This window comes from Ictalurus furcatus, chromosome 16 (genome assembly GCF_023375685.1).
Source record: "Ictalurus furcatus strain D&B chromosome 16, Billie_1.0, whole genome shotgun sequence".
Taxonomy (NCBI): Eukaryota; Metazoa; Chordata; class Actinopteri; order Siluriformes; family Ictaluridae; genus Ictalurus; species Ictalurus furcatus.
The window spans coordinates 16740052-16758181 of NC_071270.1; the positions used below are offsets into that span (position 1 = coordinate 16740052).

Consider the following 18130-nt stretch of genomic DNA (forward strand, 5'->3'; position numbering starts at 1 on the left):
TTTTTGGGGGTACAAGCACTCTGATTGGAGGCTGTTTCTCCTATGTGGCTGACTGCTGTGGTGAAGACCTGGCTGAGAATAGAAAAAGAGAGAAGACTGTTCGAATGGCCCGTCTAGACATGGTCCTAGGTGTGTCGTCTGGTTTAGGCTCCCTTTGCACTGGGTTCTATATTCAAGCCGCTGGCTTCAGCTGGCCATTCCTCTCAACATCCATACTTCATTTGCTTAACCTGATTTATGTGCTAGGGATCCTGAAGGAGCCTCAGGGTCCTTCGGTACAAAATCTGACCACTAACAAGAGCTCTTCCAGCCACAGGGCAGATGCAGAGGCTTGTCATCTAGCTAGGCCTCCTGTCATAACCAGGTGCTTTCATGGTGTCTACTGTTGTGGATAAAAATGACATGAAATAAACATGAGGGAGACTTAGTATGAGTAATATGTAATTTTATTGATAATTCACAGGACTGGTGGGTGCGTAATCTTGAGGAGAGCGGTGGGGGGAAGAAAATGGGGTGCGTCCTGGGGACATGGGATAGTCAGTGAAGGTGAAGTGAGAGGACCACTGAGAGTGGGGCGGACTGACAGGTGAGAAGAGGGAAGAATGGTGGGAAGATCTTCTCCCAGATCAGAGAAGGTGACATCTTCCTCAGACTGAAAGCTGGAGGGGGGTTTTGGCTGTGTAGAGGCATCAATACACACGTTCACAGGGCAGATTCTGTATCGGAGAGGGGGGGGGGACCCCGCATTTCCATTTCCAGAGGGGGTGCTGCGAAGAAAGTTAAGTAGCACCATGATATCAGCAGTGAGATGCGCAAGCTGATAATGAGTGTCCAGATCCAGATCCAGATCCAGTAAAAGGGAGAAGAAGGACTGACGATGGGCACCTAGACACACAGAAGCGGTATTAGGCGGATATTGACAAATTGGATTTACACTTTAAAGATCTTTAAGAGTAATACACTATGGTTTATTAGTCGAAAAGTCAAAAAGAAGTATAAGAGCTGAGGATCGCTAACACACACACACACTCTCGCACAGTCAAGGGCGGGCATGTAGACATACACACACACATAACATTATAATTTTATAAGAATAATAAAAAGGAGTATTAAGATATTATAAGGGAAATATCTTATAATAATAGAAAACTCTTTATAAAATACAGAATAGTAGGCTATGTAGGACATTATGAAGTAGGAAGTACAGTAAACCGTTTTTCATGCAGTATAACTATATATAAAATAGAGATATAGAGCAAATATGAAAATAAATTATAAACTAGAAATACAGGAAAATGTAACTTACTCATAATTCAGATGGTGAAGATTCTTGTCTCGCAAGGAAGGCCTTAATTTTAAGAGAAAACCATGAGGAGCCATTTATAAGGGTAGCTGAGTCAAGCCCCCCAGCCCCCCCCCCCCCCAACCGGGAGATAATAGTAAGACCAAGGTCACTCTAGATTGTTTTGTCTCTCCACTTTTGATTCTATGTGTAATTTGAAAAGCCCTGGTTTTGATTCTATGTGTAATTTGAAAAGCCCTGGTTTTGATTCTATGTGTAATTTGAAAACCCCTGGTTTTGATTCTATGTGTAAGTTGAAAAGCCCTGTTTTTTGAGCTAATGGTAAGTGGAATAGCCCTTTTTTAGAACATAATAGTAAGGTAGATGAGCTCTTTTTTAACCCTATTGGTATTGATATCATAGTCTTTTTGCAACATATTGGTTATTTACCGTGTAAATACAGTATAAATACTGGAGCTTAAGCTCAGGGTATCAGATCACTTCTGAGAATACTCATCGGTGTGGATCTCGTGGGGTGGAACGGAACCAATAAATCTGGACCCTTGCTTCTTCTCACTCACGGCTGGTGTCTTTTTTCTATCTCCAACTGGGTTCAGAGGTAGATGTGAGTATTGGCTTCTATGTTGAGTTTTAAGTGTTTTTGGGTAATAGGCTAAATTTGAGCCAGCACTACCTGCTTTTTGCAGCTTCTACAAGGAGACGAAATGCAGTGCTGCTGCTCATCCTGAGTGCCTTTGTCTTCTACAAGGTGGTCAAAAATATAATCAAGTAATCTAAATCTTAGTTTGGATTTCATGTTAGATACACAATTGATTAAACCCCTAATATAATTCACATAGAGTTTCAAACTATGACTTTTATACAACAAAATAGTTTAAATAGTGTAAAATTAAACAAATATCATCCAATCAAATATACTGTGTGTGGCATCAAAATTAAAATGTGGGGAAGTTAAATGAGTAAATGTCGTGTATAGAATATCGAAACAACTCTCTAAAATATTTTTATTGTTGGTTAAGCTCCTAATTGCTTCCATCTGCATAAATCTCACATTCAAACAGTTCAATGATCTTTAGTTACTGCCTCATTGTGTAAATCCAAGGGTAACACACAAAAATAGTAAAGCAGTGTTTTATTTGTATCCTGCAAAATGTTATACCAGATTTAAAAATAGGATTAATTTAGTACTTAATCTCACTGTTGTCATTATTAATAATTATTGTAGCATTACTTTGTTGTTTTATTATTATATATATATATATATATATATATATATATATATATATATATATATATATATATATATATATATATATATATATATATTTCTTTGTTGTCTATATTGTTTTATACTTATTTTTCTTCTTCTTCTTCTTCTTCTTGTTTGTGGTGTTTTCTTCACACACATTTTTAAACATACTGAAGTTGCTGTAAATAGAGTTACTGCTATTATTATTGTTAATATTCCTCAGATGTCCAAATTAGGTGCCATGTCCATCTTTCTCCTGTATGAGCTGAATCCTCCGCTGTGTTGGAGTGAGGTGCTCATTGGCTATGGATCTGCTCTTGACACTCTGATCTACCTGAGCAGTTTTGTTGGTGTGTCCCTGCTGTCACGATGGCTGTCTGATGCTCACATCACCCTGCTTGGATTATTGAGTGTGGCCACTGGCTTCTTTATGACCACCTTTGCCAAGACCACACTGCTTATGTTTCTGGGTGAGTAAAAGATACTAGTGAGAGAGAGAAAGTGGAGATGGATGGATGGATGGATGGATGGATCGATAGATGGACCTCATTAAAAAATCTCATTTGATGCTCAGCAGTAAGGTTGATGCACACACCTGTCATATATCAAGGAGGTAACTCTGGACTTCAGTTCCCATCAGCCACTGCACTGTACTACAATATGTAACATGACCACCTGCACCTGAATCATGTTTCTGTTAACAAGCACACTTATATATAGCCATTGTTTGCACTGCTTCTCTGTCTTACGTTTGTCTTAGACTACCGTTGTCCATGTTACAGTGTGTTGGTCCTGTTAGTTTATGTTTAGTCCTTGCCACAGTGCTTTGCATTAGTCATAGTATCTTTTGTGTTGCGTTGGTTTATTTAATAAAAACGTTTAAAATATACGATTGCTTCCGCATCTACTTTTGAAACGTGACAACACCAAGCTTATTTTTTTCTTCTGTTGCCTCTGGTGGCATAGGCTTACTGCACCAGAAGAGCTACCTGTACTACTGTTCTGTTTTGTTTGTTTGTTTTTCTGAAACTACCAAGCATAAAGGACTGTCATTTTCAGACTATACCCAGCAAACTCAGGTTTGCTAATATTAGCATTTAGTTCCCTTTTGGTTATGGTTTCAGGAACCATTTCATGACATTTTGATTAACAAAGTGAGTGCTGTTCCCAAAATATTCTCTTAGTCTCATTTTCATAGAAATCACATGAGATAGGCCACTGTTTAGAATATTTTACCAATCAAAAGGGAATGTAGATCAATAAATATTATGTATTAAAGAAATGATTGTGTAATAAAACATTTCAGTGATTTTGTTTCAATATAAAATAAAATCTCGGTGGGCTTGCATACTCTCTGGGAACCAATTTAATTGGTTCAATTTAATTGGTTAATTGGGTAGCCCTTTTCAGGTCGCATGCCTAATATTTGTTTTCTTGTTACATTGGAATTAGTGCAGGCAAACTCATGTCATTGCTTCATACTACCCTATTCATTATTTTTACATTATTTTTTTAAATGGCATATCTAAAAACATCATCATAAGGGAGCCACAAATTTTCTTAATGTGGGCCCTGATGGGTAAGGTCAAATACATAAACTATTAATTAAACAAACAGGTGGATACAACAAAATACTGCATAACAGCACGAGTAACACAGGAAGTGTGCAGCAGTAATGCAGTAATGTGTTGTTGGCTTGCAGTGCGACTTCCGCTACTCCTCTCCATCATGCCTGCTCCTGTGATGCGCTCCATGATGTCCAAAATGGTACTGCGCTCTGAACAAGGTAAGAGAGTTTTGCATGTTCTCCAAGCTCCTGGGTTTCTTTCAGGTTATCCAGTTTCCTCCCACTGTCTAAAAGCATGCAGGTAGGCAGATTGGCTATGCTAATTTGCCTTTAGGAGTGAGTGAGTGTGTGCATGGTGTCCTACGAAAGACTGGTGTCCCATCATGTCCCATCATCATTCTCCTGCCTTGTGCCCAGTGTTGCAGGATTTGGCCTTGGATCCACCACAATCAAGATAAAGTAGTTGATGATGATTGAATGCATGAATGAATGAATGAAAATTTAAATATCTCCAAATTAGCCTATTCAATAATACAATAAATCTTTACAGTATTTTATGCAATAAGTCAATACAATAACTTATTAACATAGAATATGTTTATTACCCAAATATTTTTCACACCATTTATTCAAGTGCATGTTTCGCTGTTCACTGGATTGGGATTTTTTTTTATTATTATTATTATTATTATTATTATTATTATTATTATTATTTTATAAGTGATTATGTTGTTATTAATATCAGATTTACCCAATATTGGGTAAAAACCTTATACAATAGTTTGGCTTTAATATGAGCCAGTGTGTACCTTCTTCAATGGCTAGAAGAAATTTGTCATTTTGAGAATGGTCAATAAATATCACATTGAAACTAACAGAATTCCAAGAAACAAGGAAAGCGAAGGAGATGTTTATAAGTTTATAACATAACATTACATTTGAGAAAATAGGACTTACAGTGATATATAATTCAATATGCAGATTTTAATATGCCTGTAACCTGTAGAATGATATAGGAAAATTTGTTATCATATAAAGTACTGACAAAGTATTTACATACTGTGAAAATATAAAAGTTATAGATGAAAAATATATTTTTAAAACTGAAAAATGCCAGTTACAAGCAAAATGACCATGTTTGCTTGTGGTGTCTGGCCTCAATCACTTAATGACACTTGTAATTAGCTTGACCTTGGAACTCAATGTGAGAAAAAGTCCAATAAGTTAAGATAACAATAAGATAATAAGATCAGTATTGATCCATAACACTCAGTAAGATGTAATTAATCTCAGCACTGAGAATGTTGTACAGGATAGACTTTGTCAGCTCCATCCATTCTCTCATTTCAGCACTGATCAGTTAAGGACAGAAATCTGCTGCTTTACCAGATGGTCATTTGTGTATTTCTTCCTCTCTCTCCACCACATCTATAGGTGCTGTGTTTGCATGTATGGCTTTTGTGGAAATGTTGAGTTTTAGGGTGGCGTTCCCAGTGTACAGTAGCATCTATGCTGCTACCATTTCCTGGTTCTCTGGGTTCACGTTCCTTCTAGCTGCTAGTCTAACGTTAATACCAGCGTTACTGATTGGGTGAGTTAACAAATCAAAGGTGCATTTATCTTTTATTAAGACTGCAGTATTACTGCATGCCTTCTAGACAAAAACAATGTTATTTAACATGCAATGTTTTTGCTTAGGCAACAGTGCTGTTGAATTCTTGAATCTGATTGCTCAGTAGATGTTAGTAATTTTTCTCTAACTGCAGCTAACAATAGTGCCAGTTTTTATTAATGCATTGTTTCTAAGGCTAATAATAAACAGATGAAAATTGTGTTATTTAACAAAGAAAATTTATTATTGTATTATTACATTATTATACATTCTAATAATCATCATTCCCCATCATGTTTTTTTCCTTCCACATTAAATATACCATATGAAAGTCATCAGCGTTCTATGTACCAAATGTTCCTCTAATTATATTCTTCAGTGTTGTGCTCTGGCTGCGACTGGACATGGAGGAGGAGTCCAAAATGCTGACTACTGAAGATGACGGTGACAACAGCACAGTTTCTGAGATAACTAACTACCATAACTACTGAGACACAGTTACTCACATTGTAGAGCACTTAGTGACATAAGCACAGCATTAACGATGGTAAAATTCTGTATGTTTTAGGGTGTTTTAGACCTTGATTCTGAAACTCTGAAAATCTTTCAGTCATTCATTTCATTGTGACATAATATTGATGGACAGCGTCACTAAATGTTTTGAATGAAATTCATTCTTGGGCCCTTTCATATATTGTATTACTGTATCAAGGTATTCAATTAGCTAAAAAAATAATTTTTTAAAACATAATATAAATATGATATTTTTTATATATATTAAAATATATACTAATTATTATATTTTTTAAACATTGATATATCACATATTATCATAATTCAGTATAATATACAGTAAATCTATTACCTACAGATAACCAGTATATCCTCACATTAATATTGTAAAATACAGACCCTCCGAAAGTACAGGAACTCTTAAGAAGTATAAGGATTCTTTTGTTTCTTTAATAGGTGAATATGAGATGATAAATCAGAATTTCAGCTTTCATTCCCTGATATTTATTTCTAAATGTATTCATTGTATAGCAAAAACAGTAGAACTAGCCTTGCCATTCCAATAGGGGACTGGAGGGGACTGTATATACAGAAGCTGTAAATGTTGCAAATATTAAAATAGTTAAACTGTTGATTGGGTTTTTTTATTTCTCTTTGAGGATCAAAAACACTACACATATACAGTCCTGCAAACACTAAGTCCTGCAAACACTGAAGTTCAAAGTAATACATCATCCTGTTAAGCAATACATATCAATCAATACAAAACGTAAACATTCATATTTGTGAGCGACTATCTGGAGTCGGTCAATATCGGAATTCACTTTTTTATGAATTGACCCAAGATGTCTATGGGCAGTGGGAAGACGATGGTGGAGTTCTTTTCAGCAGCAATGGTGCTGAGTGTCTGCAGGTAACGTAGCTGTAGGGCAGAGGGAGATTCAGCGATCACCAGAGAGGCCTCTTTCAGAGCACGTGAAGCGTTCATCTCTCCCTCTGCTGCAATCACCTGTACAAAAAAAGACAGTTTAAAATTTCAGAAAAATAAATTCAAATAAGTTTGAGGATTACAGAGCAAAAAGATTGATCAGTGAGGATTACTCCAGACTGTACTATTGTACTTCATATTTGTAGTGAAATATAAACTACTGCCTCCATTTCATTTACTTTTGTGGTTTGTTTTAAGGGTAAATATCCCATCATAATATTACAGGACCAAAATGAATGCAGGTCAGAATAACTAGAGCACATCAAATATATTCTTGCAGGTCAAAGACTCTGACCTTAGCTCTAGCCTCGCGGGCTGCCTCAGCCTCTGCTGCCATGGCCCTCTGAAGCTGATGAGGCAGCTTCACATCCTTTATCTCCACACGCTCAACCTTAATGCCCCAAGAGTCTGTGGCCTCATCCAAAGTCATCTGCAGAAAGTGTGTAGGTTGCATTAGGTGTCGTAAGAAAAGTGTGAATGAAGACATAAGAAATTAGTAAATTATTCCCTGCCACACTAAATGGATGAATAGATAGATGTCTATTAGGAGCCTATTGTCGAATGTACTTGTGTCTTTTTTCTCACCTGCATGCTGTGAGAGATACTCTCCCGGTCTGACAGAACCTCAGCTAGGTTCTTGGTGCCTAGAACGTTCCTCAGGGTAGTCTGGGCAAGCAGGCGTGTAGCGTAATCAGCATTGCTGACATTTGCCACGGAGGCTATGGGATCACTCACCCGGAAATACACCACTCCGTCCACACTTACTGTCACCGAGTCCTTTGTCAGAATCTATGAAGAAGAGGGTTGATGAGTAACATGAAAGTAACATGAAAATAAATGTATTTAATTTAACCTGTATTGTATGCCTAGGCGATATTATAAGGGGTGAAATGGGTGCATTGAGCCCTTAAAGTTAGGATTACTAGTGGGATTTACACAAATAAATGTGACGTTGCATTTTATGGCATGACAGCCAATTAAACAAAACTTTTTAAGCATATACTGAATAAAACAGTTTGCATATAACTCTAAAGATGCAAACATTGCTCAAAATGTTTGCCATGTATATTAAACTGCTATTTAATATTTAATATTTAGTACTCTGATAATCCTAACTCTAACCATAACCTCTAACCCACACCCACACAACTTGCACAACCTGAAACACAATGAGTTCTCTCCAACCCCCTTTCATTTTGCCTTGTCTTTGCCCCAGGTAGGAGAAGCTGGATCAGGTCCCATGCTAGCCTATGAACTTTTTGCTCTGCAGTCTCACAAAATTATTCTCGCTTTCTATTGTTCTTGAACATACTTGGCCATATTTTTATTACAGTAGACCGATGTTGCCTGAATGATATCTTGATGCTCTTGTTGTCTGTGTTATAATGTCGTGCCAGTGCCTTTGATGTTTTTATCTTTAAAAAGACAATATAGAAGTGGTGTCATGAAGTATAACCTAGGCTATCTATCTGTCCACTTGCACACCCTAGTGTAAATATAGTGTTAAATCACCTACAGTGTTGCTTGACAGTTTGTGAACCATTTAGAATTTTCTTTATATCTGCATAAATACATCATCAGATTTTACAAAAAGTACAAAAAGCAGAAAAGATCCCAATTAAACAAAGAAGACAAAAATATTAGACTTGATCATTTATTTATTTATTGAGGAAATTGATCTTTGATTATTACATACAGTGCATCCGGAAAGTATTCACAGCGCTTCACTTTTTCCACATTTTGTTATGTTACAGCCTTATTCCAAAATGGATTAAATTCATTATTATCCTCAAAATTCTACAAACAATACCCCATAATGACAACGTAAAAGAAGTTTGTTTGAAATCTTTGCAAATTCATTAAAAATAAAAAACAAAAAAAGCACATGTATATAAGTATTCACAGCCTTTGCCATGACACTCAAAATTGAGCTCAGGTGCATCCTGTTTCCACTGATCATCCCTGAGATGTTTCTACAACTCGATTGGAGTCCACCTGTAGTAAATTCAGTTGATTGGACATGATTTGGAAAGGCACACACCTGTCTATATAAGGTCCCACAGTTAACAATGCATGTCAGGGCACAAACCAAACCATGAAGTCCAAGGAATTGTCTGTAGACCTCCGAGACAGGATTGTATCGAGGTACAGATCTAGGGAAGGGTACATAAACATTTCTGCAGCATTGTAGGTCCCAATGAACACAGTAGCCTCCATCATCCGTAAATGGAAGAAGTTTGTAACCACCAGGATTCTTCTTAGAGTTGGCAGCCTGGCCAAACTGAGCGATCGGGGCAGAAGGGCCTTAGTCAGGGAGGTGACCAAAAACCCGGTGGTCACTCTGACAGAGCTCCAGCGTGTCTCTGTGGAGAGAGGAGAACCTTCCAGAAGAACAACCATCTCTGCAGCACTCCACCAATCAGGCCTGTATGGTAGAGTGGCCAGACAGAAGCCACTCCTCAGTGAAAGGCACATGGCAGCCTGCCTGGAGTTTGCCAAAAGACACCTGAAGGACTCTCAGACCATGAGAAACAAAATTCTCTGGTCTGATGGCCTGAATGGCAAGCGTCATGTCTGGAGGAAACCAGGCACCACTCATCACCTGGCCAATACCATCCCTACAGTGAAGCATGTTTTTGGCAGCATCATGCTGTGGGGATGTTTTTCAGCGGCAGGAATTGGGAGAGTAGTCAGGATCGAGGGAAAGATGAATGCAGTTATGTACAGAGACATCAGTGATAAAAACCTGCTCCAGAGCGCTCTAGACCTCAGACTGGGGCGAAGGTTCATCTTCCACCAGGACAATGACCCTAAGCACACAGCCAAGATAACAAAGGAGTGGCTACAGGACAACTCTGTGAATGTCCTTGAGTGGCCCAGCCAGAGCCCAGACTTGAACCCGATTGAACATCTCTGGAGAGATCTGAAAATGCCTGTGCATCGACGCTCCCCATCCAACCTGATGGAGCTTAAGAGGTCCTGCAAAGAAGAATGGGAGAAACTGCCCAAAAATAGGTGTGCCAAGCTTGTAGCATCATACTCAAAAAGACTTGAGGCTGTAATTGGTGCCAAAGGTGCTTCAACAAAGTATTGAGCAAAGGCTGTGAATACTTATGTACATGTGCTTTTTTGTTTTTTATTTTTAATAAATTTGCAAAGATTTCAAACAAACTTCTTTCACGTTGTCATTATGGGGTATTGTTTCTAGAATTTTGAGGAAAATAATGAACTTAATCCATTTTGGAATAAGGCTGTAACATAACAAATTGTGGAAAAAGTGAAGCACTGTGAATACTTTAAGGATGCACTGTATATGTGAGTGGCAAAAGTATGAGAACCTCTAAGATTAGCAGTAAATTTGAAGGTGAAATTAGAGTCAGTTGTTTTCAATCAATGCAATGATAACCAGGTGTGACTGAGCACATTGTTTTATTTAAAGAACAGGGATCTATCAAAGTCTGATCTTCACAACATATGTTTGTGGAGGTGTATCATGGCATGAACAAAGGAGATTTCTGAGGACCTCAGAAAAAGATTGTTGATGCTCATCAGGCTGGAAAAGTTTACAAAACCATCTCTAAAGAGTTTGGACTCCAACAATCCACAGTCATACAGATTGTGTACAAATGGAGGAAATTCTAGACCATTGTTTCCCTCCCCAGGAGTGGTTGAACAACAAAGATCACTCCAAAACCAAGACGTGTAATAGTCTATGAAGTCACAAAGAAACACAGGGTAATTTCTAAACTAAAGGGCAGACTAAACTCACATTGGCTAATGTTAATGTTCATGAGTCCACTATCAGGAGAACACTGAGCAACAATAGTGTGCATGGCAGGGTTACAAGGAGAAAGCCACTGCTCTCTAAAAAGAGCATTGCTGCCCTTCTGCAGTGTGCTAAAGATCATGTGGACAAGGTAGAAGGCTATTGGGAAAATGTTTTGTGGAATGAGACCAAATTAGAACTTTTTGGTTTAAATGAGAAGTGTTATGTTTGGAGAAAGGAAAGCACTACATTCCAGCATAAGAACCTTATCCCATTTGTGAAACATGGTGGTGGTAGTATCATGGTTTGGGTCTGTTTTGCTGCAGCTGGACCAGGATGGCTTGCCATCATTGATGGAATTATGAATTCTGAATTATACCACTGAATTCTAAAGGTAAATGTCAGGACATCTGTCCATGAGCTGAATCTCAAGAGAAAGTGGGTCATGCAACAGTTGCTGAAAATTTAGTTGCAGTTATTTCTGCACAATGGGGTCACACCAGATACTGAAAGCAAAGGTTCACATACTTTTGCCACTCGCACATATGCAATATTGAATCATTTTCCTCAATAAATAAATGACCAAGTATAATATTTTTGTCTCATTTGTTTAATTGGGTTCTTTTTATCTACTTTTAAGACTTGTGTGAAAAACTAATGATTGTTTTAGATCATATTTATGCAGAAATGTAGAAAATTCAAAGGGTTCACAAACGTTCAAGCACCACTGTAATGTTAAACGATTATACAGTATGTACAGTATTGTATACTGAATGTGCTTTTGTCCTATGCTCATGATTGGATCCTCAGTCTAACCTACCTCTTGAGGAGGAATGTCGAATGATACTGTTCTCATATCCACCTTTACAAAGCTGTCAGTGCAGGGAATGACGAAGAAGATACCTAGAAGTGGCAGGGAAAAAGCAGGAGTTCATTACTTAGTCTTTTTTTTATTGAACATTTATATTAATATTAACAGTTAGACTGCTAATATACATAAGGGTGGCAAATTAACCACAGTTGTGCTTATTGGTTAGCTTGGTTTAGGTTGAACTTATCCCCTTAGCGTGAAGGGTAACTCAAATCAATACAAATGTCACAATTTCTCCTCGAGCTAGCACTGCAGTATTGCAGCGTGCTCAGAAACCCAAAGCATGAGCTCACTGCACAAGCTCTTAGCAAACGCACTTCAGCGACATTGACTTTGTTTATTTTGGACACGTGCTTTTGTTATGGTTTATGTCCTGTCAACCAGGTTCTGTTCACGCCTGAAGTCGATGTCACGACCAACCAAGTTATGCTCACGCCATAGTCTGTTGACATGACCAATCAAGATCTCCTCATGCCTGAAACTGACGTCACGACCAACTAAGTTCTGCTCATGCCCGAGTCTGCTGACACGGACAACCAAGTTCTGCTCACGCCCGAGTCTGCTGACACGGACAACCAAGTTCTGCTCACGCCCAGGTCTGCTGACACGGACAACCAAGTTCTGCTCAGTCGATGGAGGACGATGCTTCGCTTCCTGCACCGCTGAGGACGTTGCTCTGCCTTCCTGCTCAGCTGAGGATACTGCTCAGCATCCCTGCTCAGCTGAGGATGCCGCTCAGTCTCTCGGTTTAGCTGAAGACATTTTGCCCAGAGGGCCAGGACCGCCAGGGGAGGTTAGTGTGTTCTGTTGCTCCCTTCGGGAGCTAGCGCTGTAGTATTGCAGTGTGATCGGAAACCCGAAGTGCGAGCTCTTAGCAAACGCATGCTTTTGGGTCTTCAGTGACATTGACTTTGTTTATTTTGGATACGTGCTTTTGTTATGGTTTATGTCCTGTCTCCACCCCTGTATTGTCACTGGTTGTTTTCCATATGTGTACCATCATTGTTTTCAGCTGTCTTGTGCTTCACCCCAATTACATTTGTCATTTTAAACCCCTCGTGTCTCTTTGCACTTTGCGTAGTATTGAGTGTTAGCACCGTACCAAGCATTAGTACCCTGTTCCTCATTTAGTTTCATGTTCTTTGACATTGTTTCTCATTCTTGATTCTAGCCTTGCCCAGTTTATGACTGATTGCCAATCGCCTGACCCATTGCCTGTTTCTTGACCTCGCCATTGTCTCCTGTTTTGGAATTGTCTGCCTGTCTCTCTCTAAATAAACTCTTATCTGCACTTGCATCCGTCCTAACCTTCATTATGTGGATTACGTGACAACAAAGTTATTCTGATCACTTTTTGCCTATAATGAGACATTTCTGTTCTAATGGGAGTGGTGTCTTCCATGATAACAATGTAAATAATAATGTAAATTATATGTTATGGCCTTCACAGTCATGGAATCTCAACCCAGTTGAACATGTATAGGAAATTTTGGAGTGACATGTTAAACAGCTTTATGTGACACTTTATGTTGTGTTGTTTTTTTTTTTTTTCAACTTAAATTTGTCACCGGTCTATAAATGTTGTGTCACTGGAAATACACTTTGGAGAGCTCTCTATTTAGACATTCTGTAACAGCTTCAACTAAATATGCTAGCCAAACATTGAAAGACATATAATCCTGGAAAAGAAGTAATAAATATTGTAATAGTTGAAATAGTAGACTGGCTTACCCGGTCCCTTTGGCTTCCTAGCTGTGATGCGGCCAAGTCTGAATATTACAGCTCGTTCATATTCTTGAACAATCTATATGAGAGTAATAGAACATTATTGTCTTTTTTTATTATGCTTGGAAATGATGATCTTACATATTACAGCAGGTTAACAAATTCCATTTGCCTCCACAGTGTTGAAATGAAATGAAAACTAATAAATACAATACTCACTATGTTTGTTGCTAAATAAAAAGATGCAATATTTTAAAGGTCACACAATCGTGTATCTATGGATATCTATGTGCAGCTTAACAACCATCTGTCTTTTTTGTGTTGAAATCTTTATAGGGTTTCTCAGGGTGCAGGATGCCAAAGAGATTTTACCTGTACAACTTTATATTTGTTAAACAGCAACAAGAGTTTCTAGAGTTTATATGAAATATGCATATAAACATTCTTTTATACTGTAAATATTATTTAGTCAATAATTTTGACACATACTTTTAGAAGAAAATACATATATATATATATATATATATATATATATATATATATATATATATATAAAAAATTTCCACGTTTCATTAAAAATGTGTGTTTTTGTACCTTGAGGCTAAAAAAAATTGTAAACGGGAATATTAGCAACGTGAAGAAAGTAGACAGGGTAACAAGGATCCATTCACAGGCACCAAGGCCCCGTTTATTCTCATCTGTAACCACAAGAATGAGAGAGAGAGACAGAGAGACAGAGAGGGAGAGACAGAGACAGACAAAGAGACAGACAGATTAATTCAGTGTCTGTTACATTCAAACTATTTTCATCTCTATAGAATAGTTCATTAGCGTGCACCTATTATGCTTTTTAAACGTGCCTAATTTGGTTTAAAGGTCTCATGCAATAGGTTAACATACATCCAAGGTAAAAAAAACACTTTGATTTTCTCATAATTTACATCACAGCATTTTTTCCCCAGTGTCACAAAGGTCTCGCTCAAGGATCCGTTCACTCTAAACTCCTCCTTTCAGAGAGACTACTCTGCTCTGATTGGTCAGATGTCCCAGTCTATTGTGATTGGTCTACAGCTTACAGCGCGTGTCAGAAAGGAAACGCCCACTACCATATCCGAGTTTACCATATACGTAATAATGTCAGTTTTACCATACGAATTTGAGCCTGAGTCCTATAGTGATACATCGAAAAATCAACCCAAACCACCATCGGAAGCACGATGAGAACAAGACGTTGCTCAGTGGTAAGTTTATATGTAGTTTGGCAATAATGTGAGTTAGTCAGTTAGCAGAGGCTAACAGCCAACAGGTTAACAGCTATGCACTGGCTGTACACATATACAACACAAAACACTCGGTAGAATACATATACATAAATAATTAATCCTATTTACAGGTTGTGGTCCAGAGGCACAAGATGTTCCAAATAAAGTGGGTACGGCCCCATCTTTTATGAATAATCGTTTCGCAAATCCTGCGTTGACTTCAGCTAGATTTGAGAAGCAGTTGTCAAAATGATGGGAAAGCAAACGAAACTCGGAGTTGAACTGCTGTGGTATCATTTTAAAATGAATTCTAACCACTGACGCTTTACAGTTTCATGCTTTGGGAGTCCATGCAAAGTGGTTTTGCTTTTACAGTGCAGAAAACAACTTCTTCTACACATACAAACTAAATCTTTCAGGACGCAACCTCAACTGTAGTGTTTGAGGGCAGGTCAAAGTACGCATTGTTCATGAGCAGCCAATGAAGACCAAAGGCGGGATTTTTGTTAAAAACTTACGTAGGTTTGTACAGGAAGTAAGTCTGGAATTACTAAGGACTTGTTTCAGGTATATATATATATATATGCGAGTGTGTGTGCATGTGTATATATTCTTGGAGTTTTACTTCTAAAAGATCTTATTAAGATATTTTATTTATGTTCTGTATATTAATAGTCTTTTGCTCTAAATATCACATCACATCCTTATCTTTCCAAGCTCTTAGTTTCCAGTTAGAGTGCTATTTCCTTTCATTGTGGTCTTTTTTTTAATAAACGTGTTAACAGGGCGACATAAGAGGGTTCATAGGCCATGTGTGCGTGTGTGGTTTTAAAGTTGAACAATGCATGATAGCCTAGAAAGAACACTGTTTGCTCAGTATACAGTAAAATCATAAATGGTCTGAAGATCACTGGTGTGGTTTTTAGATGTCTAACCCTTTCCTGTGTAGTGTGTGCTCTACAGGTAAAGTTTCCAACCCGATAGTCAACACCGCTCACATTTATTTGTCTAGTTAAACATTTTTCCCTGTAGTTAGATTTTAGTTCCATCAACTTTGTACATTATCTTAACAAGACTGAGTGGAGGGAAATAATTCATTTAGTTCCTTCCATATGTTTAATAGTATAGTATAAATTAATAGTATAAATTAAGAAAACAAATACTTTTAAGCACAAAAAAATGTGAGACAAATACCTCACAAATACATACTATACATGATCATGAGTAATTAAAAATGTAAATTAGTTGCACTGCTTTGTGTTTTTTATGCAAACAGATTCATAAAAACATATATAAGTGCAGTCCTAAAGCAGCATTTTAGTAAGTTTTCTCTTACTCTATAACTACTTCTCATTATCTCTGTGCTAGTTTATATGTTGATTTGTGTGTGCAGGTGCAATGGAACTGTCTCTCCTGAACTGTAAATACAGACATGTGACTTGTGTCCTCAGATATACTCATCACAACCACAGCAATAACACTCCTGAAGTGTAAATAAAGATTTGTGACTTGTGTCCTTAGATAAAAAATATAGAAACTTTGCTCTCCCAGGTGTAGGGAGCGATGGGTGGGGAGCAGGTGCCTAAGCTAAATAAACATGCCATGATTAAAGAGTTTAGACTAAATGAGCATATTATCATGAATACAGTGCATTCTTTCGTGCTTAATGTAAAAAGAAAAAAAGCTTGTTAAATTAGATATTAAAAGAGAAAGAGTGATACAGTAAAATAGAAAATTTGATATTGACTTACTAATTAAGTCTTGCTTGCTTGAATTTCCTCTCTCTATTTGACCCTCCATGTCTATACAACAAGGTGTCCCTGTAGAGGTTTGTATGAGTAGAGCTGTCTGGGACTCTGAGAGAAGTGGTTATTGCTTTAAAACACTACGGGCTGCAGAGGTGTGGCTTTATGGAGGAAGTGCCATTACGAAATATCAGATGGAAAATTTGCCTCGTGACTTGATGAGTTTTTACTTGAAAGGCTCTAATGCCTCCACGAATATGAATATAGTCTCTCATTTGATTAGAATTGCTAAATTATTTATGTTAATTGTCCATCCATTACTCAGACATTAAATCTAGTATTTCTGCCTCCCTCTACTTCTTTGTGCTTCCCAAAATCTGGTGAGCAGCAGGATGTGTATTGTTTACTGGATCAGTCACTAATACATACATCAAATCATAGAATGTAAGGAAAATAAGGAAAATATTCCATTTCTACTTTATACAATAATTTTTTTTTATAATAACTAATAGTTTATGCTTTGAGTCCAGCCTTTCAAGTAATGCGTAGCCTAGCTAAACACAGAAATCACTCAGTTTGTACTTAGTGTGTGCACTAAATGGCCAGAAATATGTGGACACCTGACCATCACACCCATTTGTGGGTTTTCACCAAACTGTTGCGGTACCCAAAAAGTTGGAAGCACACAATTGTCTAGAATGTCTTTGTATGCTGTAGCATTAAGATTTCCCTTCACTGGAATCAAACATGTTCTAGCATGACAAAGCCACTGTGCACAATCAAAGTCCATGCATCACATGGTTTGCCAAGGTTGGAGTGGAAGAAATTGAGAGGTCTGAAGAGAGCCCTGACTGCATCCTCACTTAACATCTTTGGGATTAATGAGAACACCTACAACTATACGCCAGGGCTCCTCACCCGATATCTGTGCCGACTTCATTTACGCTCTTGTGGCTGAATGGGCAAATCAACAAAATGTTCCAAAATCTAATGAAAAGTATTCTCAGAAGAATGCAGGCTGCTATAGCAGGAACTGGGGAGAAAATGGGTGTCATAGTCAGGTGTCCACATACTTTTGGGCACATAACGTATTGTCTCACACACACACACTTACACTTGATATAGCAGAGTGGCTTATTCTTCAGTACATACTTAGTCCTTGGTTCTCTTCTGTGTGTTTAAAGTGTTTTTGAGACTTGCTGACTTGAGATCCTTCATGTTTCCTTACATTTCCTTGTGTTTCTTTACAGTCCCCTGCAAAAGTATTAACTCCCTTGAACTTTGAAATTTGTTGTAGTGGAACAGCACAATGTGGGGAAACATACCCTTGAACTGAAATACATTTTTATCATTTGATTTACATGATATGTCTAATATTTGAAGGTGCAATGTGTTTTTTTGTGACACAAATGTTAATTAAACAAAAAAGCATACAATTATTGACTGCATGCATATTCATTAATTTAGGGGGTACCATGGGGGTATCCCATGTATCCCACAATCACAATTTTTTGTTTATTTGTAAATAA

The 18130-nt window shown here is 37.7% G+C and overlaps 2 protein-coding genes across 2 annotated transcripts in view; one reads left to right on the plus strand and one right to left on the minus strand.

The window, feature by feature from the left end:
- LOC128620695 (solute carrier family 46 member 3) overlaps positions 1-6222 on the plus strand; it is an 8634-nt gene extending 2412 nt beyond the window's left edge. The window contains exons 2-8 of the mRNA XM_053645934.1: positions 1-375; positions 587-635; positions 1955-2051; positions 2776-3022; positions 4255-4338; positions 5554-5710; positions 6111-6222. The exon at positions 1-375 is cut by the window's left edge and continues 229 nt beyond it. Coding sequence (XP_053501909.1) covers positions 1-375; positions 587-635; positions 1955-2051; positions 2776-3022; positions 4255-4338; positions 5554-5710; positions 6111-6222 — 1121 coding nt within the window. The remainder of the gene's footprint in view (positions 376-586; positions 636-1954; positions 2052-2775; positions 3023-4254; positions 4339-5553; positions 5711-6110) is intronic.
- On the minus strand, positions 5949-16961 carry stoml3b (stomatin (EPB72)-like 3b). The gene is made up of 7 exons (XM_053645837.1): positions 16608-16961; positions 14189-14292; positions 13601-13673; positions 11819-11901; positions 7818-8021; positions 7528-7662; positions 5949-7253 (listed from the first exon to the last, which is right to left on the minus strand). Exons 1-7 carry the CDS (start codon positions 16654-16656, stop codon positions 7065-7067), a joined length of 837 nt encoding a protein of 278 aa, XP_053501812.1. The 5' UTR covers positions 16657-16961; the 3' UTR covers positions 5949-7064.
- Positions 16962-18130: the final 1169 nt, after the last annotated feature.